This window comes from Cebus imitator, unplaced genomic scaffold (genome assembly GCF_001604975.1).
Source record: "Cebus imitator isolate Cc_AM_T3 unplaced genomic scaffold, Cebus_imitator-1.0 Scaffold36, whole genome shotgun sequence".
NCBI classification, from domain to species: domain Eukaryota; kingdom Metazoa; phylum Chordata; class Mammalia; order Primates; family Cebidae; genus Cebus; species Cebus imitator.
Genome location: NW_016107351.1, coordinates 9632522 through 9657420, shown reverse-complemented (window position 1 = coordinate 9657420; position 24899 = coordinate 9632522). Strand labels below are relative to the sequence as shown.

At 34.9% G+C, this 24899-nt stretch overlaps 1 protein-coding gene across 1 annotated transcript in view; it reads left to right on the top strand.

Annotated features, from left to right (window-relative positions):
- LOC108301579 (eyes shut homolog) overlaps positions 1–24899 on the top strand; it is a 1388593-nt gene that overhangs the window by 534275 nt on the left and 829419 nt on the right. The window contains exons 14-15 of the mRNA XM_017524691.2: positions 6428–6620; positions 7731–9494. Of these exons, the coding sequence (XP_017380180.2) occupies positions 6428–6620; positions 7731–9494 (1957 nt within the window). The remainder of the gene's footprint in view (positions 1–6427; positions 6621–7730; positions 9495–24899) is intronic.

Genomic DNA, 24899 nt, shown 5'->3' with positions numbered 1-24899 from the left:
TGCAAAAATTTTTTCCCATTCTGTTGATTGTCGATTCACTCTAATGACTGTTTCTTTTGCTGTGCAGAAGCTCTGGAGTTTAATTAGATCCCATTTGTCTATTTTGGTTTTTGTTGCCAATGCTTTTGTTGTTTTAGTCATGAAGTCCTTGACTATGCCTATGTCCTGAATGGTTTTGCCTAGATTTTCTTCTAGGGTTTTTATGGGTTAGGTCTTATGTTTAAGCCTTTAATACATCTGTAGTTAATTTTAGTGTAAGGTGTCAGGAAGGGGTCCAGTTTCTGCTTTCTGTACATGGCTAGCCAGTTTTCCCAACACCATTTATTGAACAGGGAATCCTTTCCCCATTGCTTGGTTTTTGTCAAGTTTGCAAAGATCAGATGGTTGTAGATGTGTGGCATTGCCTCCGAGGCCTCTGTTTTGTTCCATTGGTCTATATCTCTGTTTTGGTTCTAGTACCATGCTGTACTGGAACCAAATTTTGATTACTATAGCCTTGTAGTATAGTTTGAAGTCTGGTAGTGATGCCTCCAGCTTTGTTCTTTTTGCTTAGAATTGACTTGGTTATGTGGGCTCTCTTTTGGTTCCATATGAAGTTTAAGGCGGTATTTTCCAGTTCTCTGAAGAAGGTCATTACTGCTCAATGAAATAAGAGAGGACACAAACAGATGTAGAAACATTCCTTGCTCATGGTTAGGAAGAAGCAGTATCATGAAAATGCCCATACTGCCCAAAGTAATTTACAGATGCAATGCTACCCTCATCAGGCTACCAATGACCTTCTTCACAGTAGCTGGTCTTCTTATGAATGCATTAATATATTGGATAGATAAGAGAAAGAAAGAAGGTCAAATAGTTATGATCTACTTGAAGGACCATTTAATACATGATACAAGTTATTAATTTCTAGTACTTAGAGAACATAAACAGACATTTGCTTTCAAGTTCAAAATGGAGAAAATAAGTTTGCCTTTGGGAGTTAAACTCCAAGAACAAAACACAATGAATGTGAGCCTAGGCATGCAATATAAGAATGAGAAAGTATGGCCTCCTGTCTGCTGAACTTAAGTGTAACCTGGAATAATGAATGTGGTAATATACCCAATGATTTAGTAGTCCACATTATTAGAGAGCATATGAGAATCATAGAGAAAATGTTGGCAATACCAGTATAAACTTGCATAAGGATAGATAGCTTTACACAAGGAGCAAATATTCCAGACCTATTAATGAGATCATTCTTATGGTAATATCTTAATCTTATGTCATTAAATGTTTGAATTGCCTAATTCTACATGTTCTGATATATAGTGCCCATCGAGGAAACCTGTTCTTGTATATCTATGCTGACACAGAGAGCAGGTTGTTGATCATGAGGACTTTGATAGTTCCCTGATTCTGTGATGGGAACTTTTCAAGGTAATTAATATGGATTCTGATTGTGATTTGGGAGAAAACTGCTGACCAGGGCCATGAAAGTATTTATGAACTGTATAACAGCTACATTTTATGGCAAGCTGGTATGTTGGCATTCTGATCTCTACCCTAGTTTTATGTACATTTCTATTAATCTGTAAAGTCTTTGCAGGGCTTGTTTCTTATCTTAGAGTGGAGAAAAGAAAAAAAAAATCACTGAGTCTTTAAGGTGTGGAATCATATTCCATTATTTTTCTTGCTGTTTCTTCTATTCATTTCTAACGTCTCCTTTTACAGTTCTTTTTTCTTAATTTACATGCGTTATTTATTCGTTAGGGTTATGGATCCTATGGATCCTTTGTTTTTGCTATAGATATTTTTCCATTTAATATTTAGGTTTTTATACATAAACATTTTATTGTTCTTTTGTTCTTTTATTTTTAGTTGAGGTGTAGTTGTACATATTTATGAAATACAGAGTAATAGTTCAATGTATGTATACATTGTGTAAGGATCAAATCAGGGTATTAGCATAATATTGAAGATATCTTTTTTTGTTGTGAACATTAAAATTTTCTCATTTTGGTTTTAAAAAATCTGTATCAAATTAATGGTTACAAAAGCAATTTTATTACATGGTTTATGGTATAGTAATGAAGTCTGGGATTTTAGTGTATCCATCACTCCAATAACATACATTGTACCCATAAGTAGTTTCTCATTATCTACCTCCATTGTCCTCTGCTGCCCTTCTAAGTCTCCAGTGTTTATTTTTCTACACTCTATCCATGTGTACACATTATTCAGCTCCCACTTGTAACTGAGAACCTGTGGGTGTTTCCCTTTCTGAGTCTGGGTTGTTTCAGTTTGGATAATGACCTCCAGTTCCATCCACGTTGCTGCAAAACACCTGACTTAATTCTTTTTATGTGGCTGAATAGTATTTCATTGTGTATATATACCGCAGTTTTCTTGACCCTGTCTTCACTGATAGACATTTAGGCTGATTCCCCATCTTTGCTATTGTGAATGGTGCTGTTATAAACATGTAACTTTTTAATACAATAATATTTTTCCTTTGGAGGTATACCCAGTAGTGGGAATGCTGGATTGAATGGTAGTTGTATTTTTAGTTCTTTGAGAAATCTCCATACTGTTTTCCATAGACATTGTCCTAGTTTACTTTCCTACCAAAAACGCTTAAGGGTTCCCTTTTCTCTGCATCCTTGCCAATATCTTTTATTTTTTGCCTTTTTAATAATAGCCATTCTAACTGATATAATGTGGTATCTCATTGTGGTTTTAATTGGCGTTTCTCTGGTAATTAGTGACATTGAGCACTTTTTCATATGTCTGTTCGCCATTTGTATGTCTTCTTTTGAAAAAATGCCTATTCATGCCCTTTGTCCACTTTTTTTGATAGGGTTGTAATTTTTATTGTTGAGTTGTTTGATTGAGTTCCTTGTAAAATTCTGAATATTAGCTTGCTGTTGGATGCATTGTGTGAAAATATTTTCTCTGATTCTCTGGGTTATCTGTTCATTCTGTTGATTGTTTCCTTTTCTGTGCTGAAGCTCCTTAGTTTAACTCAGTTCCATTTGTCTATTTTTGGTTTTGGTGCTTGTACTTTTGAGGTCATACCCATAAAAATATTTGCCTATACCAGTATCCTGAGGCATTTGCCCTGTGTTGTCTTCTAGTAGTTTTATTGTTTGGGGTCCTGTGCTTAAGTCCTTAATACATTTTGAGTTGGTTTTTGTAGATGGTGAGAGATGGGAGTCTAGTTTTATTCTTCTTTATATGAATATCAAGTTTTCTCAGAACTATTTATTTTTATTTACTTATTTACTTATTTTTGAGACTGAGTTTGGCTGTGTTGCCCAGGCTGAAGTGTAGTAGTGCGATCCCAGCTCACTACAACCACCTCCTCCCTGATTCTTGCAATTCTCTTGCCTCAGCCTCCTGAGGAGCTGGGATTACAGGCACATGCCACTACGCCCGGCTAATTTTTTTTTTTTTTTTTGTATTTTTAGTAGAGATGGGGTTTCAGCATGTTAGCCAGGATGGTCTCTGTCTCCTGACCTCAAGAGATCTGCCTGCCTCAGCCTCCCAAAGCTGGGATTACAGGTGTGAGCCACCACGCCCTGCATCTCAGAACTATTTATTGAAGAGAAGCTTCTTTCTCTAATGTCTGGTGTCTCTGTCAAAAATCAGCTAGCTGTAAATATGTGGACATATCTCTTTCTTTTTTATTCTGTTCCATTGGTCTGTGTGTCTGTTTTTGTACCAATACCATGCTGTTTTAAGTTACTATAGCTTCATAGTATAATTTAAAGTCAGAGAGTCTGATGCTTTCAGCTTTGTTCATTTTGCTTAGGATTGCTTTAACTATTGAGAATCTTTTGTGATTCCATACGAATTTTAGGATTTTTTTCCCTATCTCTGTGAAAAATAACATTGGTATTTTGATACAGATTTCTTTGAATCTGTAGATCGCTTTGAGTAGCATGGTCATTCATATAGTTTGAATATTTGTCCCTGCCCAAATCTGATGTTAAATTACAATTCCCAATACTGGAGGTGTGGCTTGGTGGGAGGAGTTTGGATCATGGGGGTGGATCCCTCATCCCTTTCTGCTGTTGTCACAATAGTTGGTGAGTTCCTATGAGATCTGGTTATTTAAAAGTGTGTGTCTTCTACCCATCTCCTCCCCAGCTCAGTCTCTCTCTCTTCCTCTATCTCTATTGCTCCTGCTTTTGTCATGCAATGTGCCTACTTCCTCTTCATCTTCTGCTATGACTGTAAATTTTCTGGGCCTGCCTTAGAAGACAAGCAGGTGCCAACACCATTCTTCCTCTAAAGCTTGCAGAACTGAGAGCCAATTAAACCACTTTTCTTTATGAATTACTGAGTATCAAGTATTTCTTTATAGCAGTATGGATGGCTTAATATGGTCATTTTAACAAGACTGATTCTTCTGATCCATAAGTGTGGAATATCTTTCCCTTTATTTCTGTCCTCTTCGATGTCTTCCATCAGTGTTTTGTGGTTTTCCTTGTAGAGCCCTTTCACCTTCTTGATTAAATTTCTTCATATGTATTTGTTTTGTATGCCTATTGTGACTGGGATTGCTTTTTTATTTTCTTTTTCAGCCAATTCATTATTGATGTATGGAAACACTGCCAATTTTTGTATGTTGATTTTTTTATTTGACAATTTCACTGAATTTATTCATTAGCTCTAAGAACTTTTGTGGTGGAGTTTTTAGGGTTTTTTTTATATATAAGATTATGTCTTCTGCAAGGAGAGTCAATTGGAATTCCTCTTTTCTAATTTAAATTTCCTTTACTTCTTTCTTGTTCCTAATTGCTCTTGTTGGCACTTCCAGGACAATAGAAAATAATAGCAGTGAAAGTGGGCATCCTGTCTTTTTACTGTTCGTAGAAGAAAGACTTTCTGCTTTGGTCTGTTTAGTATGATTTCAGTTGTGGGTTTATCATTTGTGACCTTCATTGTGTTAAGGTATGTTTCTTCTATTGCAAATTTGTTGAGAGTTTTTATGAAATGTTGTTCAATTTTATCAAATATGTTTCTGTATCTATTGAGACATTTATATAGATTTTGTCCTTGACATTGATGAATGATAAATCACATTTATTTATTTGCATACATTGAGACATCCTTGCATCCCTGGGATCAATCTCACTTGATAGTGTATTACCTTTTGATGTGTTGTTGTATTGAGTTTGCTAAGGTTTTGGGGAGAGCTTTTGCAACTGGGTTCAACAGTGATACTTGCCTGTGGCTTTTTAGATGTTCTTATCTAGTTTTAGTGTCAGGGTAATGCTGGCCACATAGAATGAGTAAGGAAGTATTTCCTTCTCTTCAATGTTTTATAATAGCTTCAGAAGAATTGGTGCTAGTTCTTTTCTAAAAGTATGGTAAATTTGAGCAGTAAAGCCATCCGGTCATGGGCTTTTCTTTGTTGAGAGAAGCAGTTATCTAACATCAGGAATCATCTGACATTTATACAAACCTTTTGATGTGAGTTGAAAGTGATTACAGAATATGGAACTGTGAAACCACTACCTACATCTGAAACAAGACTTAAGTATTCTGCAAATCAGATGTAATATTGAACACATTTTAGAACACCAAAACAGGGATGCCTATTAAGTATGTCTTTAGTATTAGGAAATAGACATGTATTTGTATTTTTATTTTAAAATCATTTTGAAATATTGTTATCTTACAAATAAAAATGATTCATATAGTATTACTAGCTTTTAACTCTACATTTATAAAAATATCTCTCTGGTCCACTTGTACTTATTTACACAGCATCACAATTTTCTTTCACAGATTCTTCATGTGAAAGCTATTTTACAGGATATGGTAGAAATAGCCTATTTATGTCAAACTAAAACATGTAAAGATCATTCCTACTGTAAGCCAATACAAATTAAAATGATTTACAAATCACAAGAATATGTTTTCAATTTTCTGTTGTAGACACTGCATTTTACATTAGTTTCCAACTAAACATGACTTTTAGAGCAGAAAAGTTTTAAAATTTGTAAGGTAACTTTTTATATCCACATTAATTACCATACAGTACAAATTCCTCATTGGAAACTATCCTAAAAACAACGGTAAAATAGTATTTTGAATTAATATTAAAGGAATTAAGAATAAATTTGGGCATTAAGCTGTGCATATCTCAAAAGAATTGGGTCAGTTTTGAAGTAAGGGTAAAATTTACTGTAGAGATTTAATTTTCAAATAAACTATTTTATTTGAGCTATCCAATGTGTCTAAGAAAATGCAAATAGATCTCAAAACAAACTAAGGGTAAAATTTACTGTAGAGATTTAATTTTCAAGTAAACTATTTTATTTGAGCTGTCCAGCGTGTCAAAGAAAATGCAAATGGATCTCAAAACAAACTTTAAAATTTCTCTCAGGAACAAAGAAACTGAGCTTAATTTCATTACTATAATTGTCATTTGCAGACCTGCTCCATTGGGCTTCTTTGTGATGATGAAATAAGGAGAATTAGCTGTTTACCTCCCATCTTTCAAAGAACAGATGCCATTTTCACACAGACGTATACAGTTCCCCCTTCTGAGACTTTGGTCAGTAGCTTTCCATCTGTAAAGGCTATAAGAATATCGACCATAATGGACACTTACCCAGTTGATCAAGGTAAGTAAAAGTGAGTAAGATATTAAGAAGTTTGAGGTTGAAAAAGTTATGTTGTAAAAGCATATTTTCTGAGTTATTTAAATCTTTTTTTCTAAGATTCATTCATTCTTTTTATAAGTATAAAATTGAGCATTATTGGTTGTGTGTCCTATTTTATGTTTTGTTTTAAGCAATGCCGTTTTCTAATAGTATTTCTGGATCAGTAAAAAAATGTGAATTAACAGTTTCTGTTTAGCTTGTAAATTTTGATAGACAATTGGACCTCAATCCCAGCACACTTCCTTGTGCTACTTGCCTCAATGTCTTTATTTAATATTCTCTGAGTAATTAATGTAATTTTAATATTCCTATCAAATTATTTGACTAACACTCAGATAAAAGAATATTTGCTTATTTTCCTATTGTGAATTATTTTAACAGCTTGAAGCTGTTTCTTACATGTCCTATTATTTAACTTTCTAAATCAAGTGATGTCATATTATAAAGAGTACATTGTACATTAAATTTCAGATTTACTCTTCATGTAGTCAGTGTCATGTATGATAGAGTAAAAATTATAGCTCTTAATAAATTTCTTGTTTAAGAAAAAATAACTTTGAGAGGTATTGGAAATTCTAAATGGAAAGGTATCTTTTCTAATTTTTGTCTATGTAATTTCTATTCTTTTAAAGAATTAAATTTAAATAGAGTGTTATCTAATAAAAAGAAGAACATTTTGCCTCTTGAAAAGGTAAAATAATATTTTAAACGTTTCTAACCTGATAGGTCAAATATTAATTGGTTGTGTCAGTGACAAGGAATTGTAATTTTTCATGTTTTCTATTTCAAAAGAGTCATTTAGTTGGGAATATGTGAATTATGTTTAATGTCTCTTGTTCTGATGTTAGCCCTCCCATGGAGTGTGAATAATAAGAATCTTTGCATTTATGCAATTTGTGAAGTCATTAAACATCCTCATAAACTTTTATTAGAAATATGATTTACAGACCATATTTGTCTGCATATAATGGATGTGAAGTGGCTGTACAATTTGCTGAAGACTTAGCCCAGAGCCAAAGATGTTCATTTTTCATTCATTTTTCTAATTTTTTTCACTTTTCCTTTTTGTAGGTCCAAAACAGACAGGTGTTGTCAAGCATAACATTCTCCCAACTACGGATTGGGCTACTTTAAGAACAAGCACATCCTTGGAAAGCTACTTACTCGAAGAATTGATTGTCACTAGAGAGCTTTCAGCAAAACATAGTCTTCTTTCTTCCACAGATGTTTCCTCTTCCCGATTTCTAAATTTTGGTATTCATGACCCAGCACAAACTGACCAGGGCAAAACATCTGTATCAAATATGCCTGTTCTAACTTCAGCAGCCACACTAGGTTTCTTTCTCTCTGATAGGAGAGCAAGGACCCCATTTATCATGTCTTCCTTAATGACAGATTTTATTTTTCCTACACAATCTTTATTATTTGAGAACTATCAGACTGTTGCTTCATCTGCTACCACAATGACTTCAGTAATTAGAAGTATTCCAGGGGCTGATATGAAGTTAAACAGGCACTCATTACTCTCCCGTGGATTCCTGCTTACAGCTGCCTCCATAAGTGCAACTCCAGTTGTCTCTAGGGGGGCTCAAGAGGATATTGAAGAATATTCAGCTGTTTCTTTAATTTCAAGAAAAGAGCACAGGAGATTGCTGAGCTCCTTGATGCCTGCCATTTTTCCTGCTAAGATAATTATATCTAAACAGGTAACCATCTTAAACTCATCAGCCCTGCACCGATTTGGTACAAAAGCCTTCATTCCCAGTGAATATCAGGTTATTACTGAAGCTTCAAGCAACCAGAGACTCACAAACATCAAATCACAGGCTGCTGATTCTTTAAGAGAATTAAGCCAAATATGTGCAACATGTTCTATGACTGAAATAAAATCCTCTCATGAATTCTCAGATCAAGTTTTGCATAGCAAACAGTCCCACTTTTATGAGACATTCTGGATGAACTCAGCGATATTAGCCAGCTGGTATGCACTAATGGGAGCTCAAACTATCACTTCTGGGCATTCATTTTCTTCTGCTACTGAAATAACACCATCAGTGGCATTCACAGAAGTGCCATCTTTATTTCCTTCTAAGATGAGTGCAAAAAGAACAATTTTATCCTCATCTTTGGAAGAATCCATTACCCTATCAAGTAATTTGGAGGTTAATTTATGTTTGGAGATGACTTGTTTATCCATTGTCCCTTCACAAACTATGTCTTCAGACTTGATGAATTCTGATTTGACTTCACAACCAACTTATGATCAACTGTCAGTATCAGAAAACATTTTAAAACTATTGAGAGTAAGACAATATGGCATAACTACGGGACCCACTGAGGAACTAAATCAAGATAGCTTATTGGACATGGAAAAATGTAAAGGATCTCATACACCGTTCAAGCTTCACCCAAGTGATAGTTCTCTGGATTTTGAGTTAAACTTACAAAGTCATCCAGATGTCACTTTAAAGACATATTCAGAAATTATACATGCAAATGACCTCAAAAATAATCTTCCACCATTGACAGGCTCATTTCCTGATTTTTCAGAAGTATCCACCAATGTTGCATTTTACTCAGTTTCAGCAACTCCAGCACTTTCAGTACAGACTTCCTCCATGTCTGTAACTAGGCCAGATTGGCCAGATTTTACAAATTATATGACCTCTCTTAAAAAAGACATCAAGAATTCTTCAGAATGGTCCAAATGGGAACTTCAGCCTAGTGTGCAATATCAGGAATTTCCTACTGCCAGCCGTCATCTTCCCTTCACTAGATCTCTTACTTGGTCTTCACTGGAATCCATTCTGGCACCTCAACAGCTGATGATTTCTGGTGAGTTTCTTAGTTTCTGTTCAGTAAACTTTTAGAAATGAGTTTCTTTTCTATAGAGAAGAAAGAGTCTGTCATGGTCACCAGGTGCTCTAAACAGTCTCGTAATCAGGGCAGCAGTCAGTTCAATGGAGAAGGCACCTGCTGTTGTACCTGACACAGATGGTTATTCTTTATGCACTGTCACAAAGGCTACCAGATCAATACAGTAGTAGGTTGGAGACAGCTATACTGCTGGCAAGCAATCAGAAACTGAACTAGTTCAATTCATTACAACAGATCTTTCAAAGTTTAGAAATAACTTTTATTCTCATTTCTTGAAATAGCTTCTTTGTCAGGTTGAACACAATGTAACATACTCTTTTTAACGTTGTCTTCAGTTCTGGCATTTTTTAATATGGGAAAGATGAAATCACTGGAACTTTATTGAGATTTCCTATCCTCTATGGCATGTTATATCATTGTTAAATTTAAAATTGTGGTGTTTCATTTTACATGATTCAGAATATAAGTTAATTCCATGTCTTCTATTTAACAAAAGTACTATACAAAAATTGAAAGAGATAATAGCATCTGTGAATTTGAATTCAGAGTCTTCATATATTAATGACAATCCAGTTTTCTTAGATAACATTTGTTACTTTAAAGCACATTTGAAATCACCATTCTCTTCTCTCCTTGTAATTGCTATCAAATTGGCAAGGATGTAAAAAAGGGAAAAAATTTAAAGAATTGCATTTATCAGAAAGAGAAAATTCTTCATTATTTAAAGATGTTCTATCTTGTGGAATTTTTAAGTGTTACTTTGTGGCAGTGAAATTAATTTTCCTTTGATAAAAAAAATGTTTACTGTTTCTATGTTTGTATATGTATGGGTGTGTGGTTTTGCTTCACATATTACCTCAACCTTTAAAAGGCTTTATGTGTGTAATTTATGGCTGAAAATTCAGTAACATGAAAGAACAAGTCATTCTGTTTGGTGGTATATTCAATATGCTATAATTTTCTCTACACAATTTCTTAACATGATAAATTAATTGCAAGTTGAAATGTAGTATTCTCCTTGTATGTTTACAGGCTAATAGAGTGTGGTTTAGCTGATATGACCCATAGACAATGCCTAAGATGTCTTTTCTCATATATAAGGTTCTTGGTAAATGTAGCAGAATTAAAATGTATCGCAAATAATTTACCTCCTAACCACCTCTTAGAAATAATCGGGACACTAATTCTTTATGACCAGGAGATAGAACTTTAAGTTTGGTCTTCTTGAACATAATCCTGCTACTTTTCACTTTTCCAATCCTTCATTCCCATTGCCACTTTTCTTTGATTATTTTGACCTCGCCCACATCTCCTAATCTCCTTCCAGTTTTTCTTGCCTTCCCAATCATTTTGTCATTATAATACATCATTTGCAATGCATTTGTTGGCATTCTCCAATATGTTCATCAGGGTCACATCGGTGAATAAACACACTCTAATTGGGTATTTGGGGAGAGTTTAATAGAGCGATTATTTACTAAAATGTGGGCACAGTTTAAATAAATCTAAGGATAGTATGGTTCTGAAGAGACCAGTAATGGCAAAACATAGTTACCAGCCTTGGGCCTAAAGAAACAGAGGATGATGGTTTCCAGGTTCATCCATGTCTCTACAAAGGACACGATCATTCTCAGGAAACTGACGCAAGAACAGAAAATCAAACACCGCATGTTCTCACTCATAGATGGGTGTTGAATAATGAGAACACATGGACACAGGGAGGGGAGCACCACACACTGGGGTCTGTTGGGGGGAAATAGGGGAGGGACAGCGGCGGGTGGGGAGTTGGGGAGAGATAGCATGGGGAGAAATGCCAGATATAGGTGATGGGGAGGAAGGCAGCAAATCACACTGCCAGGTGTGCTCCTATGCAACAATTTTGCATGTTCTTCACATGTACCCCAAAACCTAAAATGCAATTAAAAAAAAAAGAAACAGAGGAAAGAGAAGGACCAGAACTTTAAAAATGAAAGCTTCTAGGTTACAGAAGCTGTAGCCTTTGGAAGTAAGACATAAGTAATCCAATGCGAACAGACAGGGAGGAGACTAAACGATACCAGACAACCCCTTTCCTGTTGGCTTCCAGTCTTCTGCAGGTGCTTCTTAATTAACCAAACCTGGTCAGTAGCTAGAGGCTGAAGCCAGTCCTTTGACCTGATCTCCAGTGTTTTCAGGGTACAATAAACAAGGGTGGAAAGACGATTTGAAAGAGCAAATGTTGATATATTAGGTTTCTACATTTGTCAATTCCCAGCTTATATTTTGTCAAAATTCATAATGTCTTGTTTCACTAAAAATCTTACGGATTTCCTTAACTAGGCTCTTAATTCTTTTAGGCTATCCTAATTAATTTTGAACTGGCTTCTTAAAATTTTCATCACAGTGATTATTTTAATTTTTTTCTAATATTTCTTAGCATGAATGTCATAACCATCTTATTTGTTTAGCAAATGAACTTAGTTTTAACTTCGCAACTGACAAATGCCATCTAGTCTAATTAGCCTTATTTCCAGACTCCATCTTAAAATTAGCAGTGAAGGAAAGGAAAATAAGAAGCCTTGGTGATACAATTGTTCCAGAGCTCTATGCTTAAAAGTCTATTCCTCATCCATGGAATTTCTTTCACACCTTGTCAAAACTCAATTGATGTATGATATACATGTGGGTAAACTTCTGCAGTCTTAGATTTTTTTTCCTGTTAGTCCATATGTCTTTCTTTTACCCAATTCCAAACTGTCTTGATTACTATAGTATTTTCTTCTTTTAAAATTGTTTTTCACTATGTAGACGCAGATGTTTTCATAGTGGTCATTGTTTGGTATCCATGAAAGATTGGGTTCTAGGAACCTGCATATACCAAAATCCATAGATGCTCAACTCCCTTACGTAAATTTGCATAATATGGCATGTAACCCACACACGTCTTCCCAGATCCTTATTGCTATACCTAGAAGGATATCTGTTTCTCCTCCAAAATCTTGTAATGCTTCTTAAGCTGAATTGGCAAACCATAGCCCTTGAAGCCAAATCTTTTTCCATGCCTACTTCTGTAAATAAAGATTTATTCAAACACAGACATGCCTATTTGTTTACATATTGTCTACAGCTGCTTTCATACTTAATGCCACTAAAGAATGAGTAGGTGTCAGGGAGGCCGTGTGACCCACACAACCTAAAATACTTACTGTCTAGCACTTTATAGAAAATGTTCGTCAGTTCCTACGTGAAACCCTTTCATATAAGTTAGCTAATATTGACTAAAATAAGTACAATGGAAAAATCTACCTATTTATTTGTTTTCCTCTATATGTATGCCTAGTTGGTTCTTTGATATTTTTTTTAACCAAGTTACTCTCTAGGCACAATGTACTTACATCATTGGTTAATTTAAATCTCATTATAATATACTCAAAATGGAATGACAAATATTTCCAAGATGCTAAGGGATTAGTATAGTATTTATATATTTTATTACGCATACAAGGATCTAGAGAATTTTTATCATTTTATCATTGGAAAACCTAGGTATAGAGATATATTTTTGATGATAAAGGAAATTTGATAATTTAACACTGTATTGCTTATTGGAAATTTGTAATTATATTAAAGTCAGCAAACTTAAAATTAGCGTACGTTATTATTATAAATATGAACTTAATATAAAAAGGCGGTTGAATACATATGCAATAAAGTACCTAAGGTAGCAAGCCCATCATTTTAGAGTCTCTTGCTCTGGTAAATTTTTCACTTCCTGTTGGACCATGAGGAAAAAAATGGACACTCCCAGGTAGTGAACATAGTATCCAGTCGGTAGGTTTTTCAAGCCCTACTTGCTCCCTCCCCTACTTCTACTACTCCACAGTGTCCACCTGTTCCTATCTTTGTAGGTACTCACTGTTTAGCTGCCACTTACACATGAGAACATGCAGTATTTTGTTTTCTGTTCCTGTGTTAATTCACTTAGGATGATGACCTCAAGCCGTACATATATTGCTGCAAAGGACTTAATTTTGTTCTTTTTTATGGCCAGGTAGTATTCAATGATATGTATGTACCACATTTTATTTATCCCGTCCATCTTTGACTGGCATCTGGTTTGGTTTCATGTCTTTGCTATTATGAATAGTGCAGTGATGAATATATAAGTGTGTGTGTCTTTTTGATAAAACTATTTTATTTTAAGTATGTATCCGGTAATGAGAGTGCTGGGTCATTATTTTATCTCTAAATGGAAATTTTTCAAGTCTGAAAACAAAATTAGAAAATTATAAATTAAATGTTGATAGTGAGTACATTTTATAGTACATTAACTAAAACTAATACCTTTCTAAGCCAAAAAATGATCTTAAATATTGTTAAAGAAAATATATGCAGCCATGCCTTGCCTTATAAGACAGACATGTGATTATTAAGTGTTCTTTTAAGTTGATGAGAAAGTGCTGACCACTGGAACAGTAAAAGAGTTTTCAAATAAAAGCTATAAATATGCATTAAAATATATTCAAAAATTATTAAGAGCAACCCAGTATCGAATTCAAAGTGGAACACAAATTTTAACTACCTGTTTGTAAGTATTATTTTTTGTAATTGTAATTGTCTGAAGTAGGAAAGCCACAGTGAAAACACTCTATAGGTGGGAGAGTAAATTGGCACCATCTTTCTAGAGGATTATTTGCTAACAGAAATTTTAAAAGCATTAAATATAATTTCAATATTAGAAAATTATTACTGATGAAAATGATATTATTAAAATTAAAATTTGAAAACAATTATCCTAAGATGGTAGCTTTATTAAATAAATATTGACGTGGAAAACTGATTCTCTCATCCTATGAAACAAAAATGGTAAAACCATGTATACAACCTATTTTTAAATACATGTATACATGCACAGCACATATATTTAACCTAATTCTTCCAGAACCTTAATATTGTTTTTAATACTTATTTATATTTTCTGCATGTTTTACACATTAGTATATACTTTTTATCAAAACAAAATATGTTTTTGCAAATATGTGTTTATAGTGAGAAATTAAGAATTTTTCAGACAGCATATTTGATCATTTTATTCATATTAGATTAAAATATTTAAAAATTTTTGTAAAATATGTAGAAAATTATAAGCCATAGCATTATAATAGTTAACAGGAAATCAATTGGAAAAAGTATAGTATATATCTTGCATGGAACATAGAGCTATATTTTATGTCCAAACATGCCATCTACATATTTTTAATAAAATTGTTATGTTTATGTTGAAATCATTAATCACATTTCTACAGCATTATTTACATTTTAGTGAAGTTAGAAGAACAATTGGATGGAATTAATCACATCATTTTATTCACTATCCAGTTGTTCATTGATGGTTTGCTCTGTGACAGGCACCAGCCACAACTATGATTGATTGTTTGCCTGCTTGCTTATTTGGGCCCAGAAATGTTCAAATATGAGCTACAACTCTTTAAAATAATGACATCTTTCTTTGTTTTCTACCTATTTTGAATCATATGTTTATATCCTAGAGTTTTTTGAATAATGTTTACATCCCAGGGTTTTCAAACTCCTCATTCTTATATTTACATTTTGTAAAACAGCAAATGTGGAAGAAGTTTTCCGTCTTATTAAAACTATTAAACACCAAAGATGTTCCTACTATAACTGAAATGTAGATACTTCCAACCATACCTCCCCAAGTTACTTTACTACATTAAGAGCTAATCACGACCCTTCTCCTGTGGTCAAGGAAGTATTTGCATAGAAGACAGAAGCTTTTGTAACAATATATAGTAGTAACTTTTGTTCTAACTTACTTAGAGGATATACAGTTCACCCCATTTAGAACTGACCCGATGAATGCTGCTGGTTTTCCTATAGTGCCCGCCTGTTTCTGCTGAAACCCAGCACACACGGGCAACAAGATCAGAAGTAAAATCCTGGTACTTTCTTTCCTGTACATCTCCTAGAATTTTCCTAAAAAATGAAAGCCTTGGGCTTTTGTGTTGTTTTTTGTTGTGCCAGTTTGCAGTATTCCAGAGCATTATTTGCATTTCATTCGCACTAGTCATTGCATGGAATAGTATTATTGACATTATATACAAAATAGAGTAGAGTGGTTGTGATAATTTAATAATACAAACATTTTTGTGCAATGCTACAGGTCTTTGGTTTTGAAATACTTTCATTTTCATTGCTGAATACCCATCTCAGTGGTACATGACCTTGGAAAAATAGCATAGAACAAGGATTGGCAAACTATGGCCTGCAGGCCAAATCTGCCCCAATCCCCATTTTTGTAAAGAGTCTTACTCTAACACAGCTATAACTATACCAATTTATGTACATCAGCAGTCCCCAAAATTTCTGGCACTAGGGACCAGTTTCATGGAAGACAGTTTTTCCACAGGGGGTTGGGGGATGATTTCAGGATGAAACTGCTCTACCTCAGATCATCAGGCATTAGTTAGATTCTCATAAGAAGCACGCACCCTAGATACCTGTGCACTTGACAATGGGGTTCACTTCCTATGAGAATCTAATACAGCCATTGATCTGATGGGAGGCAGTAATGCTTGCTCCACTGCCTACTTCCTGCTATGCAGCCAGATTCCTAGCAGGCCACAGACAGGCACCGATCCATGGCCCGGGGTTTGATGACCACTGGTTTACACATTATCTATGACTAATTTCATACAATAACAGCAAAGTTGAATAGTTGTGACAGAGGTTGTGTTACCCAAAGCAAGCCCAGAATACTTACAAAATTCTCCTTTATAGGAAAAGCTTACCAGCATCTGATATAGTGATACGGGTAAATTTTGACAATTCTCAGTTTGGTTTATTTTAGTTTTCTGATCAAGTTTTAGTGTCAGCCATACATGGACTGAGAAAAGTTCAGATTTCAGACCTCCTTAATCCTATTGTTCTGTCTCAAGTCACAATGTCCCTGTCTTCTCTACCACTCTGATGGCACCCTATCATAAAGACATAGACAGTGCTAGACACCATTATCTGCTCTTCGTGAAGCCCTCAGATCTCTCCAGTGTTGGCTTCAGCGGTGTGTGATCTCAGAAGGACTTCACACTTGCTGGAGCTATGGTATGTAATAGCTGTAATAGCTCAGTGAGACTCAAAGAGAGTACAAGGTAATGGCATTACACAAGCCACTGGCTTCCAAAAAGCATTGTTAGGATATGCACAAATCAGAAAGTAAAACGAAAGTAGGTGAGTTAGTTTTCCTCAGTGTTTCTACTGTTGTGGTAAGAATAAAATGCATGTACGAACCTTGAAATATGAATTTTGTCATTTTGATGTTTCCTCCTAATTGTTAAATTCTCTTATATTTGTCATTAAAGCTGACGTTACACAACATATAGATAACTGGCAGTATTTATGCCGATATTTGAAACTGTTAACTTTTCTTACATAGAATATTAAACAGCATATAAAATACCATAAAATAATGAAAAAAGACCATAAAAAAAGCTTTATATCTAATTATCTGTAAGAGTACATTTTCCCTACTTTTTTGAACAGATAGTCCTGATTTTCATTTTCAACTCAGACCAGAAAATTTTGTATGTAGCCCTGTCCACGGTGCTACTATTTTGTAATTTCCTTCTCTACTCTCCCACCTCAGTTTTATGCATAGACTCCTCTTCACGTGCTGACCACTTAACTGTTAGAATCCTCCACCATGTCTCTGAGATGTTTCCCGTCACTCTCTTTCTTCTTTCTTCCTTTCTTTCCACACATCTTTCATTCTTTGGTCAATTGTTTTTCCTTTATTCCACAATTTGTCTTTGCATTTTTACTCATAGCTTCAAGTATGTACAGAGATATATACTCTCTTATTTTGTACTGTTTATTGTGTTTCACCTATAAGCCTGTCAATACTTTAAACTTGAAATAAAATTGCTGCCTTTCCAACACCAAAATCTTCATCTCTTTCCCTACCCATGTTTTATTTCTCCTGATTCATTTCTCAGGTGAAATTTACAGCCATCTGGATTTCTAAACTTCAGGCCAAACTTTATTTTATCATTACTATGAGTTGTCCTTATGAATTACTTCATTCAGCTTTTATGTCTATTTTACTCCAGTTTTGGCTCGTATGATCTCTTTTGAACTAATGCAGTACTTTCTAAATGGATAATTTGTAGTCTCTATTCTTTCTATTCTGTCTTCTATTTAGAGGTTTAAAAATAATATATACATTTATGTATTATTTCCATTCCTCTGTTTTAAAAAGATACAAGAGTTACTCTTTTTTATGAGAAAAGTTTTAAAACCTTTAGCATTCCAACTAGAATATTCATCCTGATTGCATCATCTAAAGTCATTCTCTATCACACATTTCCAACCTGTTTCATGCGTCTCCATTCCTCAGTCCTGTCTTACAGTTGCACAACTCTGCACTTTGGTGTTCATAGACCCTCCTCATGAATGCCCTTCATTGCTTAGTTTATCAGAATTCCTGTCCTAAAGCCCAATTCAAATTTCACTGCCTAGTGGAAGACTTCTGTTTAAAAAAAAAAAATCTTGAAGATTTAATTTTTTTCTCTTTATCCTTGCTCCTAGAGAATATTGTGCATAACTCAATGTCACCTTGACTTTGGCCATTTGTTGTTTCTGTTAGTTTCCTTCAGCAGTATTTGGGCTTTTTCAGGAGGAGTTACATGTTAATAGATATAATATTTTATCCTAAGCTTTGCTGTAAGGATGGAGATCCCAGGAAAGGCTGTAAGACATCTATCTTAAAAATTGTCACAAAGACTTATCGACTTAATATAGGTTAAGAAGGCTTAGCTGTGAAAGTTTTTATGAACAGAGTAATGTAATCTATGAATATGTAGAAATCTAGGAATGGAGAACACGCTGGGACTGAAATAAATAAATAAATTGAACGCAACTTGTTCCTAAGGAAGAAGCTGAGTGGCTCGATATACAGTAATCCCAATAAATTATCAACTTAATTGTGGCTAAGAGCAACTTTGAATGGGTAAATGATTTGGTACCAGGAGACTCTAGGCAGCTAGTGAGACATGTAAAGGTAAGAGGTCATGGCTTATTTCTAAGTAACCAGCCAGTATAGGGCTTGATTCCAGAAGTCCAGAAAGCAGGATTCATGTAGGAAAGAACTCTCTGTTCTTGAGCAAGGATTCAGTACAGCAGAAATTCAGAACATTAATATCAGTTCTCCACTGAAAATATGAATGAGAATGAGCATTTTCATGTTCTAAGCAGAGGACCTAAGCCAATAACCCTGTCTATGACCTGGTCCAGTGATAATAAGTCTTGTGGAGGACGTTTATAGGGAGGAAAGGGTTTGGCCAAGAAACAACACAGATACTCAGTGGACATCTGTATAAATCATGGAAATGAAGACAAAAATTCCTGGTTTCAAGGATAATTATAATAGTAACTGCATTTATTTAATACCTTACATCATTAATGAGAATGATCTGGGGTTGAAGATTTGGTCTCTGTACAACTTTGCAATGAGATATAGGCAAAGACTATCTTGGCTCAGGTTCCGGTGAGTTGGCATTAGAATTTGACTGTCTGAAAGCCAGATACCATGGATTTTTCCATCCAATATAGTCTTAAAGGAAGGAAGTGAGGTTCTGCTTGTTATTTTTGTCCTTCAGGCCTTCATTGACTTTCCTGCCAGGGCAGACCTTAGCTGGGCCTTCTAGTGAAGGGCATCTCTCACTTTAGGTATTGAGAGAGGCTAGGTCAGAATTGGTTAAAGCAAGGGAGCAGGGATCAAAACTGGAATAAAGACCTGAGACTCACATGCTTTTGCCCATGGGTAGGACCAACATACCTAATTCTGCTAATGAGAAGAACTTGCTTCTCCCCAGACTTTTTCAATTCTATTTACTAATGTCAGTCACTTGTATGTAGAAAATTAATAAAAAGATATTTCTGTTGCCTCCCAAATCTATTTATACTTGGAGCATGTGGTTCAGTATGACAAGTTGTCACTTTAATAGGCATCAATCAGCAATATTTTGAGATGGTATTTAATGTCAGTAATTAAGATATTATTTAAACCCCTCAACAGTGTTATCGCCTAAGTGTAATAGTGATGGCCATAAAATATGTTCTTCCATAATAACCATGTTTCACTTAGCAGCATATTTTATTGCGAGCACACCACATCCTGGACTCCATAGTTAGCTATACATTACTAAATCAGAAAACAAAACAGAAATATTCTACCCTCTGGAGCTTCTAGCAGAAAGGGACAGATAATAAACACTAAGGATAAAACACACACACACACACACACACACACACACACACACACACACACAGAGTATATGACAAAAGAAAAAGAAGTAGAGCAAGTGTGGGATGTCACAAGTTCTGAGTTGAAGAGTGAGATATAGCACTGTTACATTCTACTGCCAGGATTGATCTCTACAAGGAAGACAACTTGAAGAGAGCTAGCTGTGTAGCTGTAGGAGGGAAGACTATCCCACAGAGCAAATAGCCAGTACTGTGTTAAGGTAGGCATGTATTGGCATTTTCTAGGATCATCAGGAGAGACAGTGTGTATGAGCAGGTAAGCAAGGTGGAGACTTGCAGAGGTTGAAGTCACATAAATAATGGGGGAGAGGAGTACAATTAGATTCCAATAATTTTAGGCAATTTTAAGAGCTTGTTCTGTATTTTGAGCAGAAACAAAGACTTATTCCAGGGGTTTGGGCAGGGAAGCGAAATAATCTGAGTTTCCACTCTGGATGCACTATGGAGAACAGATCAGTGTGTGGACCTGGGGCAGGAATACAGGAAGGGAGAATAGTTAGGAGGCTAATGCCCTAATCAGGCGAGAAATGACCATGGCTCGGTCTAGTCTGTCATCCGTGAAGGCTTGAGAAATGGTCAGATTCTGGATGTATTTTGGAGGTTGAGCCAGTGGGATTTTCTGATGCATTGGATTATTTTTATTTTGACAATCAATTTATTAAGCAGACAGAAGTATCTCTTTTTTTAAACTTAAATATGTCATTTATTGATATGGACTTTAAATGAATACATTTAATTGTCCTAACAACCCCATGAGGTGGGTACCAATATTATTTTTTAAAAAAAATTAGGCAGTAAGAGGATAAATAGTTTACTAAAGGTCATGATGTCAGAAGTAGAATTTATTTATTTATTTGTTTTTATTTGAGACAGGCTCTTGCTCTTTTTTTTTTTTTTTTTTAATTAGAAGTATCTTAAGCCAAGCTATAAAGACAAATAAAGGAAAATAATGCAAACCAACATTTAGACATGCTGCAAGTAGGCTTCTCAGAAACTTTTATCAGCTATAAAACTGTCTCTAACAACAGCTCTATTATAATGCAAAACTCTGATAAGTTTATAATGACATTTCTGATTATAACCCTGAGGCATGGAAAAGCCCTCTGATTTCTGCATCTGCCAAGAATTAATACTTTATGTTGACTCTGAAATATATGTTTAGTGTTGTACATCTATACTCATTCTTGGAAATTCATATCTTCACATTGATTTGAGGAATTTTCCTTAACTACAATATTTAATAACCTGAGCTATGAATTTTCTGATCATGTGATTTTAACTAAAATACTCTATGTATCTGTGTGTGTGTGTGTGTGTGTGTGTGTGTGTGTGTAGTGTGCATTTTTTTATGTAACAGGAAATCAAAATGGAGTGGAGAGACTTAAATACAATTTGAACTATTGAGAGAAAGAGAGAGAGAGGTACTAATCAGAAAATATAGAAATATAAAATTAAATATTTAAAGAGAAGGGTAGATGCTGAAGACATGGGATTTTTTTATATTTACTCTAAATGTTTTAATTGTGACACCAATGCTGGAATAGTGAATATATTTTGATGAACAATGTAACATCTATTAGTTTTCCAGGGCTGCCATTATAAAATACATCTAGTGCTAGACTTATGACCACGGTCGGGACCACGGACCGGTCATAACACGATTTGGTCGTAAGTTGAGTAGGCTATATGTACAGTTGAAATGGTGCACACGGAGATGGTAGTGCTGCCGGAAGCTGGCCCGCACTGTTGTACACCCAGCTGGGCAACGTTTGCGCTGCCAGACGCGGAGCAGTCGTGGCTAGTGATTGTGGTCGTAAAGTTGAATGGTCGTAAGTTGCATGGGTGGTAAGCTGATAAATACCTGTACCGGAAACTGGTTTTCTCAAAACAGCAGAGATTTATTGTCTCACCATTCTGGAGCCTAGCTTCAGTACTAAAACAAAATGTCAGCAAGGCCATGCTTCCTCAAAAACCTGCTGGGGATCATCCCTCCTTGCCTTCTCCTAGCGTCCTTGGTGGCCGTCAGTCTTTGATGTTTCTTGACTTGCAGCTGTATCACTCCAATTTCTGCCTCTCTTGTCACATGCATTCTCCCTGAGTGTCTTCACGTGATCTTTTTATAACAACACCATTCGTAATGGATTCAGTCTCCATCTCATCTTAATGAATTACATCTGTAATAACTCTATTTATAAATAACATCACATTCTGAGTTATTGGGGATGTGACTTTAACATGTCACTGGGGGAAAATAATCCAATCTGTTTAAAAAAAACTACAATACTAAATTAGCTTTCTTAGAGATTACAGCTTCCTCCTAATGGCAAATTAAACACAAGGCTGACACATCATGAAAAACAATTGCTTATATTGTTCCTAATATTATTTTTTAGTAATTTCCTTAAATAAGAAACTAATTTTAAATAAAATTATTTTGTTTGAAAGCTTAAAAGAAATATGAGATCTATGTGATTCAGACAGAAATTTCCTGAATATACATAGCACCACAGACGTGTTGATATTCTTCATACTTCTAAAGGCTTTTCCCCATAAATATCTAAGTGGGAACAAGTGAACAAAGACACTCCTAACATGTTTGTTTGTGTGGTATTTTCTCTGCTCTGGCCCTGGACAGACATATTTTTAAAATTTTAAGTATATTAACCTTTCTTTATCTCAATTTTCTCATCTGAAAAATACTAAGGACTTTTAAAGTCACTTCTTTAACATTCTAAAAAACCTGGGATTGTGCATATATTTATTATAAATGAGTCTCATTCTCCAAAAAGATGGATTTTGGAAGCTATTTCCAAAGAACAAGTAGGAAATACGCTGATCACCAAGTCCTAATGTTGCTTACAGGATTTTGATAGAACGCTCACTGTTGTCTGATCACTTATTACAGGTTTTTAACTGGCTAGTCAAGGATGGTATAAATGCTACCACAGTAAAGCAAATGGTAGCTCAAAGTCCTTAAGCATTTTGCAGCCTATTCCCTAAATTTTTAAAGGCCTTTAGTTATTCAATTTCAGTGCCTGGTAATACGGCAGAAGCTTGGAAGGTGAGTAAATCCCAGAATTTCCATTCTATGACTTGCTAGCGCCTTGTCTTTAGAAAAGTTCTATGATATAGCCTCAGTTTTCTCCTCAATAAAATAGGGCTACCATTAATTTAATGCAGTCATTTTGAGGATTATATGAATTAGTCTATATGAATTGTTGTCACAGTGCCACCTAAATGTTAGCCTGTCCCCAAACTTTAAGTTTTTAAATGTAATTCCATATATACTATTTAGTTTCTAAACTATTGACACAACCCATTTACTACCTGTCTAGTTCCTTAAGCTTAGAGTACTTGCAATCTAAACTTGATGCTTGCCTTGAATTTCATTACTACATACCATAACTTTGACTTGTTCACTTAGTGCTAATTTACCCTATCTGACATTAGATTTCGAAATATGGTCACAATCTTGCCTCTGTTGTGGTTCTATATACCTGACCATACTTTAGCCAGGGGCTTACAGTGCTTCTCTAGATCTCTTAATTGCTATTTCAATGTTTTAATGTTTCGCTAGCTCGCTGATGCTCTGAGGCAGTTCTTACCACCTTCCCCAGACTCCATGTTTCTCCCATGAGGCTGTCTCTTCCTTCCTAAGAGCCCTACTCCTCATCCTTCTTTGACAACTTGAGGTTATGCAATATCTAACACCTCTCTTCTATGCTTTTAATTCTAAGAACCTTAAAATGTAGAACTCACATTAACTTCTGTTTTCCAATAACATCTTCCTTTTTAAATAAAATGCTCGCTCTTTTATCTTTGAAACGGTCATAATATTGTACTTTCTGAAAAGCAATTTTACCCTGAAGAAACAAGACATGAAAATTCAATCCATATTTTCATGTGGATAAAATTCTATTTATAATTTGGAAACTTCAGATAATGAAAATAACTCTTTTGATTCAAGGTTATGACTAGGCATCTGTTTGATTTTCAATCACACTCTTATTCTGGGTGAATTTCTCTAAGAAGCTTATCATTTTGGATAGACATTGGATACATTTTTATCTCCCCTGTGTGCTTTCTGTCTTTTTCTGATACTGGTTCCTCTATCACTCTCTAAACAGCCTGACAACCTTTCTGTAATAGAAGGAAATAAAGTTGTATCTTATCATTTTGACACCTTAAATCAATAGAGTGAAATTGTGTTGTTTTAGATCATTTAATATTTATACCTGAAGGCATATAAGTATCATTGTGTGTACTTGGAAAATACTTCATTTTAAAAACCAACAGGGCCTGTAAATGAAATTACATATTTTTCATCAACTGGATGAAGAAATGTACTTATTTTATTAACTCCACAGGAATTAAGCCCCGAATTTTATATTTGATTGGATTTTAAAAACACACGAAATACTTATATCAGTATTGTTTGTTTATTTTTGTTTTCACTGTGAACATTTTATTAGAACTGCTACTACTTACTCAGGATTTTTGTTTCCAGTTGAATCCTATTATTGACTCAAGGTAGCTTTTGAGCAAATCTTACCCTGAGACTCTGTGACTAATGCATTCTGTGCTTATCAGTATTACACTAGGAAGTGGTTTGTTGTTTTATTCAACAACAGCTTAATACCTTAAGTTCTGAGATACATGTGCAAAATGTGTAGGTTAGTTACATAGATATACATGTGCCATGGTGGTTTGCTGCACCCATCAACCAGTCATCTACATTAGGTATTTCTCCTAATGCCCTCCCTCCCCTAGCACCCAACCTCCCAATACGCCCCAGTGTGTGATGTTCCCCTCCCTGTGTCCATGTACTCCCTTTGTTCAAGTCCCACTTATGAGTGAGAACATGTGGTGTTTGTTTTTCCATTCCTGTATTAGTTTGCTCAGAATGATGGTTTCCAGCTTCATCCATGTCCCTGCAAAAAACATGAACTTATCCTTTTTTTTATGGCTGCATAGTACTCCATGGTCTATATGTGCCACATTTCCGTTATCCAGTCTATCATTGATGGGCATTTTAGTTGGTTT